The following is a 23743-nucleotide window of genomic DNA, read 5'->3' on the forward strand; positions in this document are numbered from 1 at the left end:
TAGTTTAGTTAGTCATTCTTGTCACAGCTCACGCGTTTTTTCAAAATCCGCGTTTATTTGATATTTTCACACGTCACATGCCATTATTCAGGGTAATGATGTTAAATTCACATTTTAATGTCCTGGATTTACCTCCTTACACTCAAATTTAATCCTCGATAGGCTACGTTTTTTATTCTTAGAAAGTTTCTATGACTAACCCTTTTCAGTTTCTAAGCAACATTTTCCTTGTTGCTTTGTTCTTGTTGTTAAGCACAATGCTACACATTAGGCTGCACTTACTGAAGTTAGTGTTGGTTATTTAGTTAGGTATGTTGTAGTTCTATAGTGTTGATGATAAACAGATACTGAACTTAGTGTTGGGTTATTAAGTTAGGTATGTTGTAGTCCTATAGTGTTTATGATAAACAGATACTGAACATAGTATTGATTATTAAGTTAGGTGTGTTGTAGTTCTACAGTGTTGATGATAAACAGACACTGAACTTAGTGTTGTTATTATTCAGTTAGGTATGTTGTAGTTCTATAGTGTTTATGATAAACAGATACTGAACTGAGTGTTGATTATTAAGTTAGGTGTGTTGTAGTTCTATAGTGTTGATGATAAACAGACATTGAACTTTGTGTTGATTATTAAGTTAGGTATGTTGTAGTTCTATAGTGTTGATGATAAACAGACATTGAACTTAGTGTTGATTATTCAGTTAGGTATGTTGTAGTTCAATAGTGTTGATGATACTGAACATAGTATTGATTATTAAGTTAGGTGTGTTGTAGTTCTACAGTGTTGATGATAAACAGACATTGAACTTAGTGTTGATTATTCAGTTAGGTATGTTGTAGTTCTATAGTGTTGATGATAAACAGATACTGAACATAGGTGGGTGTTGATTATTAAGTTAGGGTGTGTTGTAGTTCTATAGTGTTGATGATAAACAGATACTGAACTGAGTGTTGGTTATTAAGTTAGATATGTTATAGTTCTATAGTGTTGATGATAAACAGACATTGAACTTTGTGTTGATTATTAAGTTAGATATGTTGTAGTTCTATAGTGTTGATGATAAACAGACATTGAACTTTGTGTTGATTATTCAGTTAGGTATGTTGTAGTTCTATAGTGTTGATGATAAACAGACATTGAACTTTGTGTTGATTATTAAGTTAGGTATGTTCTAGTTCTACAGTGTTGATGATAAACAGACATTGAACTTTGTGTTGATTATTAAGTTAGGTATGTTGTAGTTCTATAGTGTTGATGATAAACAGATACTGAACTTAGTGTTGATTATTAAGTTAGATATGTTGTAGTTTTATAGTGTTGACGATAAACAGACATTGAACTTTGTGTTGATTATTCTAGTTAGTGTTGTAGTTCTATAGTGTTGACGATAAACAGACATTGAACTTTGTGTTGATTATTAAGTTAGGTATGTTGTAGTTCTATAGTGTTGATGATAAACAGATACTGAACTTAGTGTTGATTATTAAGTTAGATATGTTGTAGTTTTATAGTGTTGATGATAAACAGACATTGAACTTAGTGTTGATGATAAACAGACATTGAACTTTGTGTTGGTTATTAAGTTAGATATGTTGTAGTTCTATAGTGTTGACGATAAACAGACATTGAACTTTGTGTTGATTATTCAGTTAGATATGTTGTAGTCCTATAGTGTTGACGATAAACAGACATTGAACTTTGTGTTGATTATTAAGTTAGGTATGTTGTAGTTCTATAGTGTTGATGATAAACAGATACTGAACTTAGTGTTGATTATTAAGTTAGATATGTTGTAGTTCTATAGTATTTGATCAAGGTCGTTAGACTAAAACATTGGCCACAAAATTATTAGAAAGATGTCACTTATTTCTTGGAACTTATCTTACTTTGATATATTTTTTAAACTAAGCTCTGCATTATTTTCCAACAGATACTAAACATTTCTGGCAAACCGTGTTGTTTTTTCCTGGCTTTGTCACAGATGGCTGGCCGGAGAGTGACCCTCCCTTCCACACACCCTACACTGCACACTAGGACTCCGATACATGACTTTTTTAGAATGTGGACGTTATGGTTGTTGGTGTTTCTCATGGCCCAGCTGCTGGAATGTCGCCGTGCTTCCTCACAGTCTGGCTTGTACACGAAGCGACAGTTCCCATCAGGCCACTCCTGGTAGTTGTCATAGGAAGTAATCTACAATAAGAGGTAGTTAACTGACTTACAGTCGAATATATCTGTAAAGTTTAGAGAAAGCTACCAAGGACTCGCGACTAAAGCATCGTGTGTAATTAAACTTGTCATGATACATGAAATTAGTAATGTTATAGCTATGACTGAGCAGAGCCTTCGATGACAATTGTCTAAGTTCAGATCATGAATTAAAGATTAGTCATCTGATCTGAGGTACAAATGATTGGCTACTTATCCACGTTCTACGCTGAGATTTTCCATTATAACGATGTATAACCACATCTCTGATCCATTTCCATGCATAGACGGAGTGGCTAAACTATGACATTCCAAATCACAACACTGGCCATCAACTGCTTGACTTGTGTAATAAGTGAGGGTAAGTAATTCACCCTAGTTTATACCAGCGATTTGTAGTTGTCATAGTTAAGATACAACTAATTCCATCTATGTGTCAGAAACGCAAGAAATGTCAAAACGAAATATGATTTTAGCTACTTAGAGAATACTATACAGGGTTTTAGTTCCTATCTACTGAAGGTATGAATGTTTGTTATCACTGTAGGTGCTGTGTATAATTATATAGAAGATAACACATAAACAAAACGTTACTCTGGAAGTGCTATACTTACTGGTGTTGTTTACTTCTTAAACTTATGTTTATTTTTATGTATCAACTTTGTAAACAACTTTGACAAAACATTGATTATGACTCACCGGTGGAAAGTTGTTATCACTGATGTCCCACTTGGAACTCGACGTCTGAGAAGGTTTGGGCATCTTGTCTGTCTCGTCTGTAGATCACTAAAGATTGGAGTGTTATTAGAGTGACTGATCATTAGATCATTAAAGTTTGGAGTGTTATTAGAGTGACTGATCATTAGATCATTAAAGATTGGAGTGTTATTAGAGTGACTGATCATTAGATCATTAAAGATTGGAGGGTTATTAGAATGACTGATCAATAGGTCACTAAATATGGGACTGTTATTAGAGTGACTGATCATTAGATCACTAAATATGGGTGTGTTATTAGAGTGACTGATCATTAGATCATTAAAGGTTGGAGTGTTATTAGAGTGACTGATCATTAGATCATTAAAGTTTGGAGTGTTATTAGAGTGACTGATCATTAGATCATTAAAGATGGGGGTGTTATTAGAGTGACTGATCAATAGATCACTAAATATGGGTGTGTTATTAGAGTGACTGATCATAAGTTAATGAAGGGGGTGTTATTAGAGTGACTGATCAATAGGTCATTATATATTTATTACGTTTGTTTGAAGTTCGTGAAAAGGAATAATTAAGTTTCGCCAGAAGTGACGTCACATGTTTTAGTTTTATCTTTACTGTTGCCTGAACCAGGATCTAATCTTTGTATTTTCAGCATTTTGAAGCTGACCGTTGTGGTATTTCTTGTTTGTGACCAGGTAGTGAAGGAGGGGAGCTGGGAGAGAGTTATAGATCTTCCCTTTATTCCCAAACTATTTTATTTAGAATCTGTAGCAGACGACAGAAAACAATAACATTTTATGTGTTTAGAATCTGTAGAAGACGACAGAAAACAATAATATTTTTTGTGTTTGGAATCTGTAGAAGACGACAGAAAACACTAACAATTTATGTGGTTATAATCTGTAGAAGACGACAGAAAACAATAATATTTTATGTGTTTAGAATCTGTAGAAGACGACAGAAAACAATAATATTTTATGTGTTTAGAATCTGTAGAAGACGACAGAAAACAATAATATTTTATGTGTTTGGAATCTGTAGAAGACGACAGAAAACACTAACAATTTATGTGGTTAGAATCTGTAGAAGACGACAGAAAACAATAATATTTTATGTGTTTAGAATCTGTAGAAGACGACAGAAAACAATAATATTTTATGTGTTTAGAATCTGTAGAAGACGACAGAAAACAATAATACTTTATGTGTTTGGAATCTGTAGAAGACGACAGAAAACAATAATATTTTATGTGTTTTAGAAGTTCTCATTATTTATGAAGTATTGAAAATCGTTTCAGTTGTAGAATTTAGTTGAGTAACGTAGCTTTAGGATTACAGACACTTACGGAGCACGGTACGATAATTTGTTGTTAGAAACATGCAGCCTGCCGTGGCTGTTGTAACATTTTCCTTGTCATTTTAAAGTGGACAACACTGTATTCACTGCACAAAACAAATGTATACGACTACTTCTTCTGCTTTAATGGCTTCAGTTCTTATTTGTAAATTTTTACCGGATGTTTGGCGCAGATAGCCTTGTTGCTTTGTGCCATTTAACACCAAATCAACCAACCAACTTATTTCTAAAAAGTCTGTTAATACACGAGAGAGACTAGACGAACACGAGAAAATCCACTGTGTTATTATATTTCAATCAAAGCACGACGTTTGTAAACAAATATACTGCACAAACGTCGGTAAAAATCATACTATAATATAATTTTTGCCTATATGATACATGAAAAACTTTTTTATTACGTGATGTGCTACCCTCAACTTCGCGAAATGTTTATCCTGTATACATGTATTTTTGCTATAAGGGTCACGATTTTCCCGTCACCGAGAACTTTATTTTTCTCCATTCTCAGGGTGCAAATGTGATGTCACGAAACGTCACACGAGCATTTAATGCGCTGAATCCATGAGTAATTAAAAATAATCTTTTACTTACGAATTAGTAGAACTGATGTTCCAGAAATAGCTATTAGACTAAATAGGTAAATCTAGAACATTCATCACGATTACTTGAAACTCGCTGTGATAAAGAATGTGCAAGTTTTGTAACCAAAATAAACAATTTTTGCATTTCTTACGTAAGAAGAAACACGTGGACCTTCTTGTAAAGTTTAACATAAATAGTTGGTTGTTAGTCTTAACATCTGCCATTGTAGACTTCCAAACAATATAAAGAATTTATTTAATCTTCGTTTAATCCAACTGAACAACACTAAAAAATAATAAAGAATTCTAGAGTGAGATCTGAAAGGTCGAAGATCATGCGACCTTTGACTTGTCCTTTCTATGTTAAAGAATTGTCAGTAACAGTTTCTGATGTGTTCTTGTTAAGTAGAGAAAACATAAGAACATTTTCTGACTTATGTGTTACTATGACAACATACGAAATAATGTGGACAATGAAACGTCACTAGAGTTGAAACTGTTTCTACACATGAGATTTAACGTCCAGTAGAGAAACAGGGAACTTACTGAAAGTCAATGAGATAGGAAGAACAACTTTGGACCTTACCTTTACCTCGAACAAATGGAAGTTACACAGCCATGTTACCAGAAAAGGACATCAACGTATTACGGTTTGGTCTGATTGACCTTATAAACCTGAGTAATTTGTGTACTAATTGCTGGTTTGTTCGACATAAGTACCCGCTTTCCGTGAAATTCTCCAGCCATGTGGTTATTATTATCTGACCATCTGCTCTGTGAGGACCCGTACCACGTGGATTCTTCTAAAGAGGGGGTCAAAATCGTATGGGGAGGGTGTACATTACGCATGACATCAGCCCTTCCGCACATTTAGTGTTACTGCTCATATACGTAACCCATACAGCCCCTGTTTAACTACCTGTTACTTTCTAAAAATAAAGGAAGTTTCTGTTTAACTACATGTTACTTTTCTAACAATAAAATTTCTGTTTAACTTCCTATTACTTTTTCTAACAAGAAATAAAGTTTCTGTTTAACTACCTGTTACGTTTTCTAACAATAAAATTTCTGTTTAACTTCCTATTACTTTTTCTAACAAGAAATAAAGTTTCTGTTTAACTACCTGTTACGTTTTCTAACAAGAAATAAAGTTTCTGTTTAACTACCTGTTACGTTTTCTAACAAGAAATAAAGTTTCTGTTTAACAACCTGTTACGTTTTCTAACAATAAATAAAGTTTCTGTTTAACTACCTGTTACTTTCTAACAATAAGTAAAATTTCTGTTTAAATACCTGTTACGTTTTCTAACAATAAATAAAGTTTCTGTTTAACTACCTGTTACTTTTTCTAACAATAAAATTTCTGTTTAACTCCCTATTACTTTTTCTAACAAGAAATAAAGTTTCTGTTTAACTACCTGTTACGTTTTCTAACAAGAAATAAAGTTTCTGTTTAACTACCTGTTACGTTTTCTAACAATAAATAAAGTTTCTGTTTAACAACCTGTTACGTTTTCTAACAATAAATAAAGTTTCTGTTTAACTACCTGTTACTTTCTAACAATAAGTAAAATTTCTGTTTAAATACCTGTTACGTTTTCTAACAATAAATATAGTTTCTGTTTAACTACCTGTTACGTTTTCTAACAATAAATAAAGTTTCTGTTTAACAACCTGTTACGTTTTCTAACAATAAATAAAGTTTCTGTTTAACTACCTGTTACTTTTTCTAACAATAAAATTTCTGTTTAACTCCCTATTACTTTTTCTAACAAGAAATAAAGTTTCTGTTTAACTACCTGTTACGTTTTCTAACAAGAAATAAAGTTTCTGTTTAACTACCTGTTACGTTTTCTAACAATAAATAAAGTTTCTGTTTAACAACCTGTTACGTTTTCTAACAATAAATAAAGTTTCTGTTTAACTACCTGTTACTTTCTAACAATAAGTAAAATTTCTGTTTAAATACCTGTTACGTTTTCTAACAATAAATATAGTTTCTGTTTAACTACCTGTTACTTTTTCTAACAATAAAATTTCTGTTTAACTCCCTATTACTTTTTCTAACAAGAAATAAAGTTTCTGTTTAACTACCTGTTACGTTTTCTAACAGTAAACAAAGTTGATGTTTAACTACCTGAACACGATTAACACCGTTTCTTTCGTTGTCTGAACATCTATATGGAAACCCTGTAATTGCGTCATGTTTGGTTATACACGTAGTATAATCTCTTACATGCTTTTTTAAATGGAAAGTGATATGCAAAAATCGAATGTCCCTGATTCATCAAAACGTTACAGAATTAAAAATGTAAAATTTGAAGATTATTTTCAGTTTATATTCGTTTCATTTATTCATAACTACGTTTACTACGCTCAACATCAGGTAATTTATTAAAGTACCATAAAAAGCTCTTTTTGACATGAGTGTGTTTCCTGCCATCTATCAGATATCTGAGATACTAATTGGGTAAACCTTAAATTTAAGAGAATTTGAATGGTACTTCGTTTTACATGAAGTTCAATCTGTGTGCTGTGATATTCACGTGTTTATTCGTACTTTTCCTTGTACTTTGTGTATGCTCATTATAAGAAAGATTCTGAAGAGAGAAAAACTGTTGTCTAGAATTATTAAATTTTGAGTAACCTTTAAAATTCATTTTATTCTTAAAGTGTTACCAATCGAAGGTCAAGTTATTTTTATGCTAACTTAGAGATATAATGATGATTTAATTAACTTAAATAAATCTGAAATATATAATGTTATTGGCACCATTTATACAACATAATTAGAATTTGAAAATACTTCAATTTGTAATACAGAAGTACATTATTAAGATTTAGAAATTAAAATAATTGATAAAAAGGATATCAATATAAATATTTTTGATAAAAAAGATTTAGATTTTCTAATTTATGGTTTGCCCTCCCTGCTCATCTATTATAAACATTACAACTTCACAGTTATTCGGAAATTCTAACATTTGTTAAAAATTACAGTATTTTATTCATAATGTTGATATACTGATACAAAAATTAATAGTTAATGGATTTAATAAAGAAATTTTAGATAAAATTATTAGATTATTCTGTAATAAATACAAAAATGTATTAAATAAATACAAAGAAAGTGATATCAGAGAAATTCTATTTAAAATTATTTTTAGTGAAAAATAAGGTCATCTAAGAAACCGGCACTACTTTATGCGGATGTACACCTTGAGCCAAATATAAAAGCCCGGCAGTCACAGTAAACTATCAATCAGGGTATCTAATCAATCATAGTAAATTTTAAAATCAATTCGCCAGCCGCCAGTGTACTCCGTCCTCGAGCCAAGGTCTGGCTCACTTCACTTTCGCTGCTCTCGTCCAGTTCTCCCATCCTTCCTCTTACTCACAAAATACCCCACTCCATTTTTGAAATGTTAAAAATAAAGTAAAAATTCCACGGATATTTTAAAACATTTTTCATGTAAGGGGACGAAGAGGAACCACAACGTTCCTGAACACCCCAGTTGGAGAGAGAACTCTTCTGATTTCTCTCTCTCTAAACTAAACCCCTGCCACGTTAGTTTGCAGTTTTAAACTATCACTTTACTAATCTCATGTTAATTAGGGTCTCTATCATATTGCAGGGGGGAAGGAATGCTAACGTCCAGAGGTAAGTTTTATCTTCCTTACCTCCATTTGGTAACGCTTTATTTCCATTTTTTTTCATGTTTTTATGTTTATCTTTTTCTTATTTTAACTTGGGAGAGCTGTCACTTTCTCCCAACTGTCTGCAGGCAGTAAAGGGCGATTATAGATGTGGGACGTTATGGGCACGAGCGCACACATCTCGCTCTTCTAGTTTCTAAATTTCTAATCTTCATATGTGAGACTACCGTATTTGAGGTTAAGAGTGATAGACGGTGTATCCCCACCGCAATGTGGGTCCTAATTCCGCAGTCACCTCCAAAACCTAGGATACATTTTATAATCCCACGTTGTAGCTTGTACCCGAGGATCCTTTTAAAAATATGCAGCGTATTTTGCTTAAGTTTAATGTGTTTTGTTTATGGCTTAAAAATTTATGGTCGTAATATAATTAATCAGCGGTAGGGATTTGTTGTTTTCCACGCAGTCCTTCCTCCTGATTTTGTTTACTCATTTGAATATAAATGTTTAATTTCACTAATGTATGTATGTGTATTGTGTTTTTAATTGAAGCTACATAGTGAAGTGTTTGTGCTCCGCCAACACAAAACCTGATCTACAGTTAAGGTGGTTGATTGAACTTCGTAAGGTGGCGACAACAACTGGTTATGATGGAATTGGTTAAGTTATTTATCGGTTAACTTGACAAAGATACGCTGTGCCTAATTTCTAAACATTAGTTTTACATCTTAAGTGAAGATAATTGTAATTCTTAAACAACAACAAAAAGAGTAAAAACAGGTTAGATGTATAAAAACTAATTGCACACTAATAGCAGCACTTGGTCTTATTACAACATAAATTGTTATGACTACGATACAAAAAGTAATTCTGGTATCTTTTTCACTTTAATGGCTCCTTAACACTAATAAATAGACGCTTTTCTTAATTATCTATGTATCAGTCCAAGTATTTCTATATTATTATGATTTTAACTTCATTTAATACCATAATTCACTTGCGTAAAGAAACGTTAAATACCTTACGACACGCTATCCAAGTATCATTCCTTCTGAGTAATATAAATATATACGTATACAGTATAATATAACTTTTATAATGAAAATGTAATAAATATTTTTTAAACCATTTAACATTAAATAAGTTGGTTGTTAATAAAATATGTTATTTTGACTGATTGAAAAGTATTTCCATTACAAAATGAACCAATTATTTTAAGCCTAAAATTGATTATTTCGCAATAAACTTATTGATGTGCTATGGAAATAGGGCATAAATGTGATGTTTTCAGTGTACAGGTATTAATTATTTCTACCTACAAAGATAACTATCATGTGTTGATAGATTAATGATAAACACGTATTACTGCATCGCTTTATAAGCAACACTTCCCTATTGATAACACAAGCCATTAGCAGCGCATCTTGTATTGAAAGATGCATTATTTTCGTATTTCCAAAGCGTGTATACAAACAGTTATTAACATAACATTATTATTTTTATAACTTAAAGTAAGAATTCTGTGAAACGGTAGACGTAAAATAAATTCAGGATAAAACTAATTCAAATATATTAAATATATCCACGCATGATGCAGTTACATTTCAATTTTGTGTTGTCCCACCACCAATATCGAGGCCTGCATTTCAGGGTTGTGAGCACGTAATCTTAACTGTTCTAAAGGTGAAAAAGTTTAGAACGTTGTGTACTGACGATTCAAGTGTCGTTTGTTTTTTAAACATGGAATATCGGATCGTGTATTAATGTCCTCGTGAAATAATCTACTAAATGTAATCTTAACTAAAACTCGGGGACAAGTTAAGCAAAGAACAAAATGTTATTGTTCATTTGAGATTTTCAAAATTGTTTTTATGACGGATGATAACACACCACCTAGCTTACTGGCCTTCTTAAACAGTCCTCTGAATATAGAATACAAATAGTTATGTAAATCTTTCGAATAACGTCAGCAAACTAGCGAACTAATTTGTCCATTAACAAACGCTTATGTGTATTTGATATTTTAACGGTAAAATACACAAAACAAACCCAGAAGATGAATGTATTTGGTTGAGTTATGACAATATTATATATGTATCATTTTGTTTAGGAGAATTTATGATTTATTACATTTTCTTGGTAGTACTAAACGTTAACAAGTTTTTATGTCTAATTAAAACGTAGATGTAACATAAATCCAATCAATGACAAAAAACTAAAACGAAAGTAGGTTTTCCTCATGTCAAAATGATTGAACTCCAGCTGCTAAAGGTGTTTTATAATTCTTAAATTTACCATTAAAATTTAAAATACTAAAATTAATCGCTTGAACCACATATTAAATATGTAAATAAATGCTTCCAGTCGGTACATGACTCGTAAAAATATTTTGTTTGTGAAGTTTGAGTAATTTTCATTCCGCTTTTGTTAACTAAAAGTAATTTAGATGTATAAATAATATTGTGGCATAACGATTAAGCCTAGACCAAACTGTAATCCACAGCAGAGGGAGCTACAAACTGAAGGTTATATTAGGCCTCATGTCGCAAAGTATATTTTCAACTTAACTTTGTTAAAAAGTAAAATAACAGATAAAAATAAAGTAGTGTTTATTACAAATAATAAGCCGTTTATTCGCGGTTTAACGACAGAAACGTATTCTTTTGCCTCGATGTAATACATGTCCACCCAAATATTTATTTTGAATTTAATCATATCACATTCGCTTTTACAAAAGAAGCGTCCTCTGTACTTCTGTCATATTATCTAACAAAAATTGCTTTCGTAATATCATTTTTAAAAGAATTTCAACAGGTAAAAAATTTGTTTCTTTCCGAGTGCAGAAACGAATACGATTTGAAGCTGGTGGTTAGAAATGCTTAATCTGCAATGGCCAACGAGTTTGCTTCTTGTGAAATGACGTCACTGATATATTTGGATACAAGGTGAATCGTGCTAAAACGATTAAGTTTTTATCCAATCAGCTTGGTGGTTTTCCATATATATACGAGAAAAGAAACTCCTTTAGCCAAAGTAGCAAGTAAAACGAAAATGGAGAGCTAGGCAGTAATTGATTTAGATTCATGGTGTTTATTTCCGTAACGGAACTAATAAAGTAAAATTACAGAACCACGAAACGGTAAAATACAGCTGAAAGACGTTTCGGAGAAAGAACATGAAATATGTCAAGTGCAAAGAAAACTAGAACAAACAAGAAATGTGTAACTTTGCGCTCCATAACAAACGAACTAAATTAGAAGTACCGTGAAATATGGAGAATTCTGGACGTGTTTAGGGTATGGTGTCGTCTCTTGTTTTTATATCCAATATCTGATTATTGTTAAAAAACAAAGCTTCTCGATGAGCTATCTGTGCTTTCTCCATAACAAGCACTGAAACCCTACATCAGTGTTATAACAGCTTCAGCTTACTGGTAGCAGCCGATTGTTTTGTTTTGTTTTTAACTTCTACAGGACATCATCCCAGACGTTATTTTGTTTTGTTTCTAACTTCTACAAAACATCATCCCAGACGTTGTTTTGTTTTGTTTCTAACTTCTACAAAACATCATCCCAGACGTTGTTTTGTTTCTAACTTCTACAAAACATCATCCCAGACGTTGTTTTGTTTTGTTTCTAACTTCTACAAAACATCATCCCAGACGTTGTTTTGTTTTTAGAGAACAACAAATAACAAGATAGCTCAGAAAAAAAAAAAAACTTCATTTAAAAATGATAGATTAAAACTCGTACCATATCAGACAGCGTTTAGTTTAACTTCTGTTTGTTTCTTCTGTGTGGGTATTTGGGTCAGGTGCACGAGACCTCTTCCTCCATCCCTAACTTTCATGTCGGCTACTAGTAAGAATCTGTTGTTTTCTGTTTGCTACTCAGAAGCATTGTAACGTTTTGAAGGGCTTTCTAAAATATGACTTTGTAGAGTTCCCGGTAGGTGTCGCTGCACAGTTACTTTTGTCATAACTGGTATTTATGAAATTTATTCTCGCTAACATCTTGTAGTCGAAGATGGTCCAGGAGTCAGACATTGTTGTTCTGAACGGATTAACACAAACTTTTTTCTCCTGAAAGAATTGTTCGTTCCCCTGGTGGAAGAAGTAGTAAACCACTTTTGAGAATATTTTTGTGAAATATTTAGGATTTATTTTATTGCGATGGAATATTTGTAACAGCTAATTTATATACATATTTAATTTGGTTTTATTTTTAAATATAAATTTAGCGCTTAATCAAATCTGGAAACATTTAAAATTAATGAGTCAAAAACTGATAAAAAATATATATTTATATTTATTAAACAAAAACGTCCGAGTTGTTTACACAGCTCTTCTAAAAGTAGAGTAGCATTTAAATCTTCAAAACTTGATGTCTTCGTTGTAGTTTTATGTATTGTGCTCTGCCTTTTCTCTGTTAAACCACCTTCATAATTTATATCGTCAAACGTACATCTGTCGTCAATTATATACCAAAGTTTGCAATTTGTTCTGTTTTTTTTTTCGAATAACTGAATTTTCTATATAAGCTTTTCTTACAGAAACCAATTAAGCCTGTACTGTATTATAACACTTCAAACAGACAATGAGGGGTTGAAAGGGCATAAAAGTGGAAGTCTCAATTTTTCAAAGAAACCCACCCAATGATGATACATCAGATTGAAGCTAGCACATGGAGTGGCTTCTCTCTAAAGTTCTCTGTCTGTATGTTAGTTCAGTGTTAAAAGGATGCATGGGTGACTTTGGTGGATGATAGAGGAGGAAGATTTGCTGTCTTTCTTATGTGAGTGGATGATAGAGGAGGAAGATTTGCTGTCTTTGCTTATGTGGGTGGATGATAGAGGAGGAAGATTTGCTGTCTTTGCTTATGTGAGTGGATGATAGAGGAGGAAGATTTGCTGTCTTTGCTTATGTGGGTGGATGATAGAGGAGGAAGATTTGCTGTCTTTGTTTATGTGAGTGGATGATAGAGGAGGAAGATTTGCTGTCTTTGTTTATGTGGGTGGATGATAGAGGAGGAAGATTTGCTGTCTTTGCTTATGTGGGTGGATGATAGAGGAGGAAGATTTGCTGTCTTTGTTATGTGGGTGGATGATAGAGGAGGAAGATTTGCTGTCTTTGTTATGTGGTTAAATATATTTATCATTTTCGCGTTACTTTCTCGTAGTCTTTTAGATTTAAACCTAAATTTATTTTAAAACAGATTACTGTACTCACTGAATGCGATTAATAACAGATTAAAACAGATTACTGTACTCACTGGATGTGATTAAAAACAGATTACTGTACTCGCTGGATGTGATTAAAATAGATTAAAACAGATTACTGTACTCACTGGATGTGATTAAAAACAGATTACTGTACTCGCTGGATGTGATTAAAATAGATTAAAACAGATTACTGTACTCACTGGATGTGATTAAAAACAGATTACTGTACTCACTGATTGTGATTAAAAACAGATTACTGTACTCACTGGATGTGATTAAAAACAGGTTACTGTACTCACTGGATGTGATTAAAAACAGGTTACTGTACTCACTGGATGTGATTAAAATAGATTACTGTACTCACTGGATGTGATTAAAATAGATTACTGTACTCACTCTTTGGCTTACAAGATAATTCTTGGAGAAAATATAAAAGAAAACTCCAATATTTTATTGCGATTTAAAAGTGAAGAGAAATATGAAAACATCTACTTTTCTCACTGTTTACACAATAAGTTATTGTTTTTCACCGGTAGGATATTTTACTGAACAAGTATCTGTACTTGTATTTTGCAACATATTGCTTTATTTGGAACGGTTTTTGTTTTAAACACACTTATTTGAAGCTTACATTTTCCGTAGCTGTTGTTTCACATCGGTTCTCAGCTTTGTCATCTCGTTTGAACGTCGTACACTCGTGTGTCCAGCATTTCATCGTCCAAGATCCGGGTATTCGAGCTATTCTGGTTTTATGGAAAATGCTTTCCAGAACTTTCACATTTCTAATGAAACTCTACACGTAATACAAACTAAGATGAAATAGCTAAGTCAACTTACCACAAATAATATAAAATAAATAATTACTAAGTTTCGTACTATTACCGGTGTGTCAGTGGTATGGTCACGTTTTATAGTGCTCAAAAATTCAAGGCTTGATTCCTGCGTTAGACAGAGTGCATACAGGACGGTGTTTCTAGCACCCTACTTTGAGGGTATAAAACAATATCTGAAACTCGGTGTTCACTCCAACAACGGTTTATATTAAAACTGACTGAGTACAAATCACATGAGAAAATAATTATTACTGTTTCTTCTACAAAATAGGCCTAACTAGATGTTTTTTTAAACGTTCATTGTACTTTAGTAAAGATGTATAATGGATATTGACCATACTGTTTCTAGTATTGCAGGAAAACATTTTTTACGTATTTTGTTTCATCCTGTTAAATGTTCCTCGACTATAATTTGACTTGTATACCTATATATGTATCTTATGTTCATAATTTCCTTGACGATGGAGCCCCAAAGACTGAAACTAGTTCTTTGTGAAACATTCCCAAGTTCTCAAATGTCTGTATGTTGAACGTGAACTCCACGAAGATGTATTTCATTAAACATGTTCAAATTATGTCACGATTTTTTTTTAAATCTTTTATTGAAGGTGAAAAAGCAGTCATAATAATGTATTTTAATGTTATCTATTAGGTTGAAAAACATTAACATTGTTTTTAACACACAGTCACTCGTGTTTAGTATGTACTGAGATATACCTGACTTTATGTATAATTATGTTCGTTTTTTGTCCTACTATTTAAAGAGCTCATTGTAAATGTGGTAATAAATGTACGAGAAAAATATTAAAAGATAAATCAACGAAAACTCTCGCCTCGACTTGTGACTGAAGGCAAGATTTCCACATAAGTCAAGCGATACAATTACTATCACACTGAGTCTTCGTGACGTAAAGTTAACAAATATTTTTCTTTTGTAAGCAAGGCCCAGCATGGCCAAGCGTGTTAAGGTGTGCGACTCATAATCTGAGGGTCGCGGGTTCGCATCCCGGTTGCGCCAAACATGCTCGCCCTTTCAGCCGTGGAGGCGTTATAATGTGACGGTGAATCCCACTATTCGTTGGTAAAAAAGTAGCCCAAGAGTTGGCGGTGGGTGGTGATGACTAGCTGCCTTCCCTCTAGTCTTACACTGCTAAATTAGGGACGGCTAGCACAGATAGCCCTCGAGTAGCTTTGTGCAGATTTCAAAAACAACAAAAACACATCTTTTGTAAGCTATTATATTATTGTTGTTTTCTCGTAAGAGTATAGTATTTTCATATTATATTAATGTCTTTATCTAAACAAGATGAGTTAATAGTTAAAAAGTTATAGAAAAATCCCCATTCGACTTGGATCTGAACTCAATACTTCCATTTGGGACAAACCACGGACTTAATTTGAACGTTACCAACAAAGGGTTTGTTTTTGAATTTCACGAAAAGCTACACGAGGGCTATCTGCGCTAGCCATCCCTAATTTAGCAGTGTAAGACTAGAGGGAGGGCAGCTAGTCATCACTACCCACCGCCATCTCTTGGGCTACTCTTTTACCAACGAATAGTGGGATTGACCGATACATCATAATGTGTTAGTTTTATATACAGATATTAAATATTTCTGGTTTATTTTTATGTTTGTGGCAGGAAATAAAAAAATATATATTGTAAACGTTGAAATTAGAATAATAATTATTGTAGAAGCTCAAACAAAGTAAGTTTCAGACTGGGCTTCTCAGTAAGTTTTAAATAAAGTCCAAAATGTTCCCAATAACATATTGGAACATGAAACAAATGATTGTATTTTAAGTTTTGAGAATTCAAAAGATTTGATCAGTTTCTTACAGAACTGAATTTATGAAGTGAATAAAAACACACAGACAACCATTACTGATCCCCTCACAACTAAACGCACGAGAACCATTATTAAGAAAATATTATTACTTCATCTGTGGGGTACTTTTATAAGATCCTCTAAAGAAACTATTATTACCTGATCTTTCTAATAACATACTAAGTAAGGGGTATCACTTCCTTAACTAATGAATGATTAGTAGAAGTAATTAATTAATCATTTAGTAAATACAGTGAACATTCTGCTTAACAACTCCAACACATGTTTAGGGTAATTAATTTCATGTTTCAGTATAGGATACTTAGTTATGAACCTATTATTCTCATAGTGTGATTGTTGTAATGTCAACCCCTATGATATATGAATATACTTCACTGGAAACCTGTAATGATATATGAATATACTTCACTAGAAATCTGTAACTCGTTCATATTAAGTATATCCAGTACAGTACGTTCTCTCTATGGTCAACAGGAAATACAAAGGTAAGCATAGTGTGGAAGGGTCAATATAAAGTAGAACGGTCAGCTCCAAGGGAAAGGTCAACATGTCAAAATGTGGTTTAACGTGTTTCTCACGTTATAACTAAAAATAAACTAGTTGCATTTCTATGATATGTTTATGCAGTAATTAACCACAGCTGCTATTGTTTCTTTCTCAAGATCAAATTTGTTACCAAAAGAAAACTTTCTAGGTAGCCCCTTTATAACAGTTTTCTCTGCATGACAACCTTGTCAAAATGATTTAAATACTGGGGATGTGTTAGTAACCCTTATAGAATTCACTACCACTAAAACTAACTTTATGTTCAATAAACAAAACTACCTACAAATAAATGGCCTAAGTATGGGAATCCCATGTCACCAGTTCTAACCAACATTTTATTACACAGATTGAATCACAAGCGATCAATTCATCCTTACACCCATCACTATACTGGTACAGATACGTTGATGATACACCTGCTGGATTCACATTTACAGAACACACACTTAGTTTTTCAATCACGTTAACTCTATACATCCCAACATTAACTTCACATGTGAACAGGAAGAAAGTAATCAAATATCATTTCTTAACCTCAATATCACTAGAACTGATACACAATTCAAAACAGAAAAATCACGCATACTGGATTATACATTCCCTGGGACTCAGCACATGAAACAAAACAAAAACTGAACATGCTAAGAAAACAAACACAACCACAAAACTATGTTCACCTAATAAAATTAATGATGAAATCAACAAAAGAAAACTTCATCAATAAGTTTCCTCAAGAAACCGTGGAAAACATGATATGCACACACCTATACCAACAACAATAAATCCCAAGGTACAACAAACTACAGAACTTTATACCTCTGTATACCATATGTTCCACACATCAGTGACAAAATAACCAGCATTTGGAAAAAAGACTCAAACAGAACATTCCAGTAAACACCAAGTTTATTCAAAAAACATGTACAAAACAAAGGTCCATACTATGTAAAAGACTACACTGACAAACACAACACCAACATTATTTATAAAATACAATACAACAATTGCCTCAACTTGTATATTGAAGAAACAATAAGAAAAATGAAAACTAGATTTTAAAGAACACAAAATTCACCTTCACATATTTTTCAACACTGCAAATCAAATAAACACAACATAACCATAGAAGACATCCAGATACTAAGTAGGGAAACAAATATAAACAAACACAAAATCACAGAATCCCTACTTATACAGCAACTAAAACCAAAATTAAACCAATATAAAGGAACACTTTTATATCTATACTAATTAATAACCTAACATCAACCTGCAATGCCCCCTACAATCCGGTATCCGTTTATACTCTCGTCCCTAAGACGTGTTCAGCAATGGTCACTTGCAAGCTCTCTTTCCTAACCTGAAGATGACCAGGGAAAGTCAAAACGTTGTTCTCTTCTTATTAACAAAATTGTTAATATCCATACCAGCCGTTCTGAGACACATAACTACAGATTGCTTGAGAATGTTCGTGTCAAGCTACACAAGAGGTATTTTCTAATCTTGATGAGATAAAAGGCAACTAGTTAACAATGCCTACCTGCTGTTGTCTGAATGAATAGTGCGATTTCCTTTTTGTGATAACGGTACTCGAACGTTCGACCTGTTGGCTAAAAATCCGTCGCACTAACAACTGTGTTACCTTAAACCGCAGGAAATACATTTAGTTCGCTTTCAGTCGTTTAGGGCAGGTGATAAAAATTATATGTAGGTAAAAAAACTTTAATTTTACATTCTCTTACTGTTGTAAATTAAATTCGAACTTTCTTTGAGCAAAAAGTGAAAAAAAAAGAAAGAAAAGGAAGTTATTTACAAACAGACATCATGTGTTATCAGTTTTCATTTGTACATATTGTGTTTTGTCCGTTTTCATTTGTACATATTGTGTATTATCAGTTTTCATTTGTACACATTGTGTATCATCAGTTTTCATTTGTACACATTGTGTATTGTCCGTTTTCATTTGTACACATTGTGTATTATCAGTTTTCATTTGTACACATTGTGTATTATCAGTTTTCATTTGTACATATTGTGTTGTGTCAGTTTTCATTTGTACATATTGCGTATTATCCATTTTCATTTGTACATATTGCGTATTGTCCATTTTCATTTGTACATATTGTGTATTGTCCGTTTTCATTTGTACATATTGTGTATTGTCCGTTTTCATTTGTACATATTGTGTATTGTCCGTTTTCATTTGTACATATTGTGTATTGTCCGTTTTCATTTGTACATATTGTGTATTGTCCGTTTTCATTTGTACATATTGTGTATTATCAGTTTTCATTTGTACATATTGTGTATTATCAGTTTTCATTTGTACATATTGGGTATTATCCGTTTTCATTTCTCATGTATTATGTATTATCCGTTTTCATTTGTATGCGTATTGGGTATTATCCGTTTTCATTTGCACATATTGGGTATTATCCGTTTTCATTTCTACATATTGCGTATTATCCGTTTTCATTTGTACATATTGGGTATTATCCGTTTTCATTTGCACATATTGGGTATTATCCGTTTTCATTTGTACACATTGTGTATTGTCCGTTTTCATTTGTACACATTGTGTATTATCCGTTTTCATGTGTACATATTGTGTATTATCCGTTTTCATTTGTACATATTATGTATTATCCGTTTTCATTTGTACATATTATGTATTGTCCGTTTTCATTTGTACATATTATGTATTGTCCGTTTTCATTTGTACATATTGCGTATTGTCCGTTTTCATTTGTACATATTGTGTATTATCAGTCTTCATTTCTACATATTGTGTATTGTCCGTTTTCATTTGTACATATTGTGTATTATCAGTTTTCATTTAAACACATTGTGTATTATCAGTTTTCATTTAAACACATTGTGTATTATCAGTTTTCATTTAAACACATTGTGTATTATCCGTTTTCATTTCTACATATTGTGTATTATCCGTTTTCATTTCTACATATTGGGTATTATCCGTTTCCATTTGTACATATTGTGTATTATCCGTTTTCATTTCTACATATTGCGTATTATCCGTTTTCATTTGTACATATTGGGTATTATCTTTTCATTTGCACATATTGGGTATTATCCGTTTTCATTTCTACATATTGCGTATTATCCGTTTTCATTTGTACATATTGGGTATTATCCGTTTTCATTTGCACATATTGGGTATTATCCGTTTTCATTTGCACACATTGTGTATTGTCCGTTTTCATTTGTACACATTGTGTATTGTCCGTTTTCATTTGTGCATATTGCGTATTATCCGTTTTCATTTCTACATATTGGGTATTATCCGTTTTCATTTGTACATATTGGGTATTATCCGTTTTCATTTGTACATATTGCGTATTATCAGTTTTCATTTGTACATATTGCGTATTATCAGTTTTCATTTGTACATATTGTGTATTATCCGTTTTCATTTGTACATATTGTGTATTATATTTTATGTTTTATCTGTTTATCATGTTGTTTGGTGTTAAACTTCTTTTATTTTACTTTTGTTTGTTCATGTGCATTTAATGATTCATACCGGGCAAGCTATGGTATTATAAATCACAGGGATTAGAGAGACAACTTTAGGCCCCATAGCAACCAGAACATGTGTGGATTGGAAGAGTGGGTAGCAGAGAGACAGAACGCCTGTAGTATCACACCCTTAACGCAGAGACAGAACGCCTGTAGTATCACACCCTTAATGCAGAGAGACGGAACGCCTGTAGTATCACACCCTTAATGCAGAGAGACGGAACGCCTGTAGTATCACACCCTTAACGCAGAGAGACGGAACGCCTGTAGTATCACACCCTTAATGCAGAGAGACAGAACGCCTGTAGTATCACACCCTTAACGGAGAGAGACGGAACGCCTGTAGTATCACACCCTTAACGGAGAGAGACGGAACGCCTGTAGTATCACACCCTAACGGAGAACGGAGAGAGACCCTTAACGGAGAGAACGCCTGTAGTATCACACCCTTAACGGAGAGAGACGGAACGCCTGTAGTATCACACCCTTAACGGAGAGAGACGGAACGCCTGTAGTATCACACCCTTAACGCAGAAAGACAGAATGCCTGTAGTATCACACCCTTAATGCAGAGAGACGGAACGCCTGTAGTCTCACACCCTTAACGCAGAGAGACGGAACGCCTGTAGTATCACACCCTTAATGCAGAGAGACGGAACGCCTGTAGTATCACACCCTTAACGCAGAGAGACGGAACGCCTGTAGTATCACACCCTTAATGCAGAGAGACGGAACGCCTGTAGTCTCACACCCTTAACGCAGAGAGACGGAACACCTGTAGTATCACACCCTTATCATGATAGTACTCACATCAGTTCCTTCATCATTGGAGTGTTACATTATCAACTAATTAGTTGTTTGTAACATTCATTGAAGCAAGTCTTATACAACACCCACTAAAACAAAGGTACGTTGATTCTAGGTGTTTATAACAAAACATAAAACACAAGAGATGTACAAACAGTTGGCTATAAATTATTAGAACTAGTCTCAAGTTTATTAAAATATCAATATTTGTATTTCAAATTGACACAAAACTAAAGCAGTGACTCTTCAAAATCCTTCTTTCATAAAATATATCTTCCATTTCCAATGTAACTCAAAGTATGAAAAATAGGAAGGTGGGGACAAAAGTGGGTGTCTCCCCCCTTATGCCTATGTCTGTTAAAAGGTTTATAGCTCGCATGAAATACATGGCTATGTTTTACCTTCTATACTTTATAAACTGCTTTCCTGATGCCAAAAATGTATATCTTAACCATGTCATACATCTAATGTCCTGTAGATGTGTTGTGATGTAACAGATCAAAAAGTCATATTAAGATTGTACATAAGGTAATTTGTTTTTTCAGAAGAGAAAAAAAAACAGACTATTGTTATCACAGTGATAACTAAATAAAGAATGAATCAGCATGCATCGGTTCAGAAGTTTAACTTTTAATTACAATATTTTTATCTCTGGAACAACTGGCACATTTCATGTAATAAATACACAATGATATAATTACAATATTTCTTCTGAAGCACTCATAGTTCAGTGATATATAAATGGTATTAAACATGATTGGAATGACTGGTACAAATCAACTTCTACAATAAAACATTTAAATTGTATTAACTCTTATGTGCAGGGGTTGTGGTCAAAGTGTTCACAGAATGTCATTCAACAGTATTTCATGTCACGGTTATCAACTGGTCAGTTTACCCTACACTGTTGATTTAGTGACAGTTCCTGGTAAATACCAGATACAAGGATACCAAAACAAACGGTTCATATGTTATGAAAGAGCATTAGACCAATCAGAAGCTATATAACAAGCTTGCACTTGGACCCGTCAGTCTCTGGTCAAACTGACATCATTAATTCACAGGCATACATTTGTTGAACATTTGATTTTTAGTGTGCAACAAACCAGCACACTTTGCTAACAATCTTCTTCTCTTTGTGTAGACATATGTAGAAAAATCAGAATTACAGCCAGTGTTCCTTCTTCCATACCAGGTCAGGCCCGAGCCCATGCACGTATGGTTAATTATGGTTTCTACAACAGAAGTCATACGATTACTATTACTGAAGAATAGTTTAACAGCTCTATACAACAATATATACATGGTCTCTAGTTTTTAAAACCTACAAATTCAGTGACAAATTCTGATACCTTAGTTTTTTCTATCTGATGAAACAGTTTAGTTTATATAAAGCAAATCTTCTGTAACCTTAAACTAACAAAATGCTCATACAAAGTAAAAAGACAATCGTAACACATTAAACAGAATGTTTGAATGATATAAAGAAACTGCTGAGTTAATTCACTTTAGAAATTCAAACTGAACAAACTTTCTAACTTAGTCCTTGTGTGAGTTTACAACCTACTGGCCAAAAGGTAAAGTCGACTGTCGCCGATCAGGATCTGGCATCCTACAGATTCAATCCTGGGAGAAGCTTCGGATCTTGGTCATGTCCTGGGGGGCCAGAAAACGAACTGATGTCGAAGCTTATGAAGAGCCGTGTCTAACATCATGTCCATACTGACCCTTCTGTTTGCCATGTCCTGACAAAGTTCAAAAACAAATTTGTTGTGTTTTTGTGACAAACACAAATAGGCTAACCTTGTGTTGGAAATTCATTGACGTAACTTATACATGTATTGGCACTTGTTAATGTTACAAACTAGTAACTTAGAAGTTTAATTATCTATCAACACTAGCTGATCAGTTGTCCTTTGAGGGTAGTTGTGTGTAACTTTACACGTTGTCAACCTTTATATAGATAATTTTGACTGCAACAGAGCTGCAACGTTATTCTGTAGGTTTTCAGAAAATGAACAAAAATAACAGTATATACATCAATGTGATTATTTTCTACATTCTAAACAAGTTAGTTCACAAAACCCACTACTGTGAAGGTACAATTCACAGCTTCTGAAGCATCAAGCCTACACTAATGACAACAGCCATGATGGTACAACTAGTGCAAAGTTAGATTGATTTGCTACAAAACAGCCACTCTGAACACCACTAGAATTAGTTTTTTTATATTTTGCTTTATTGGAAAAAATGTATCAATTGAAGCTTGTAATGAAATGATTTAAGAAAATAATATTAATATTAAACTAGGAAAGTACAAAGTTTACCACTGTTTTAACATTAGTTCGTGTTATATAGTTTTAGGCAAAGCCACACTGTTCTATTAGCTGTCTTTACATTGGAGAATCAAACCCTTGG

The 23743-nt window shown here is 33.0% G+C and overlaps 2 protein-coding genes across 3 annotated transcripts in view; both read right to left on the bottom strand.

Annotated features, from left to right (window-relative positions):
* Window positions 1-1576: 1576 nt before the first annotated feature.
* On the bottom strand, window positions 1577-5604 carry LOC143241981 (transcription factor glial cells missing-like). 2 transcript variants are annotated; one of them, XM_076485326.1, is made up of 3 exons: window positions 5459-5604; window positions 2912-2998; window positions 1577-2197 (listed from the first exon to the last, which is right to left on the bottom strand). In XM_076485326.1, the coding sequence occupies exons 2-3, from the start codon at window positions 2972-2974 to the stop codon at window positions 1904-1906; spliced, it is 357 nt and encodes a 118-aa protein (XP_076341441.1). In that variant the 5' UTR covers window positions 2975-2998; window positions 5459-5604; the 3' UTR covers window positions 1577-1903. The 2 variants fall into 2 exon arrangements, with proteins under 2 accessions (XP_076341441.1, XP_076341440.1); XM_076485325.1 differs by having other exon boundaries at window positions 1889-2197; window positions 2912-2988.
* A 16328-nt stretch (window positions 5605-21932) lies between these two features.
* The window catches only part of LOC143241621 (structural maintenance of chromosomes protein 6-like), a 40692-nt gene continuing 38881 nt past the window's right edge, over window positions 21933-23743 (bottom strand). The window contains exons 12-13 of the mRNA XM_076484798.1: window positions 22889-23070; window positions 21933-22560 (exon numbers count right to left, since the gene is read on the bottom strand). The gene's annotated coding sequence lies outside the window, so the exon portion shown is untranslated. The remainder of the gene's footprint in view (window positions 22561-22888; window positions 23071-23743) is intronic.

The sequence above is a fragment of the Tachypleus tridentatus genome, unplaced genomic scaffold, assembly GCF_004210375.1.
Source record: "Tachypleus tridentatus isolate NWPU-2018 unplaced genomic scaffold, ASM421037v1 Hic_cluster_1, whole genome shotgun sequence".
Lineage (NCBI taxonomy): Eukaryota > Metazoa > Arthropoda > Merostomata > Xiphosura > Limulidae > Tachypleus > Tachypleus tridentatus.

Bases quoted from the DNA above. Each gene is read 5' to 3' on its own strand.
- LOC143241981 (XM_076485326.1), bottom strand. From the start codon at position 2,974: ATGCCCAAACCTTCTCAGACGTCGAGTTCCAAGTGGGACATCAGTGAT. The intron at 2,198-2,911 runs GTGAGTCATAAT...CTCTTATTGTAG, and splicing joins GTGATAACAACTTTCCACCG to ATTACTTCCTATGACAACTA.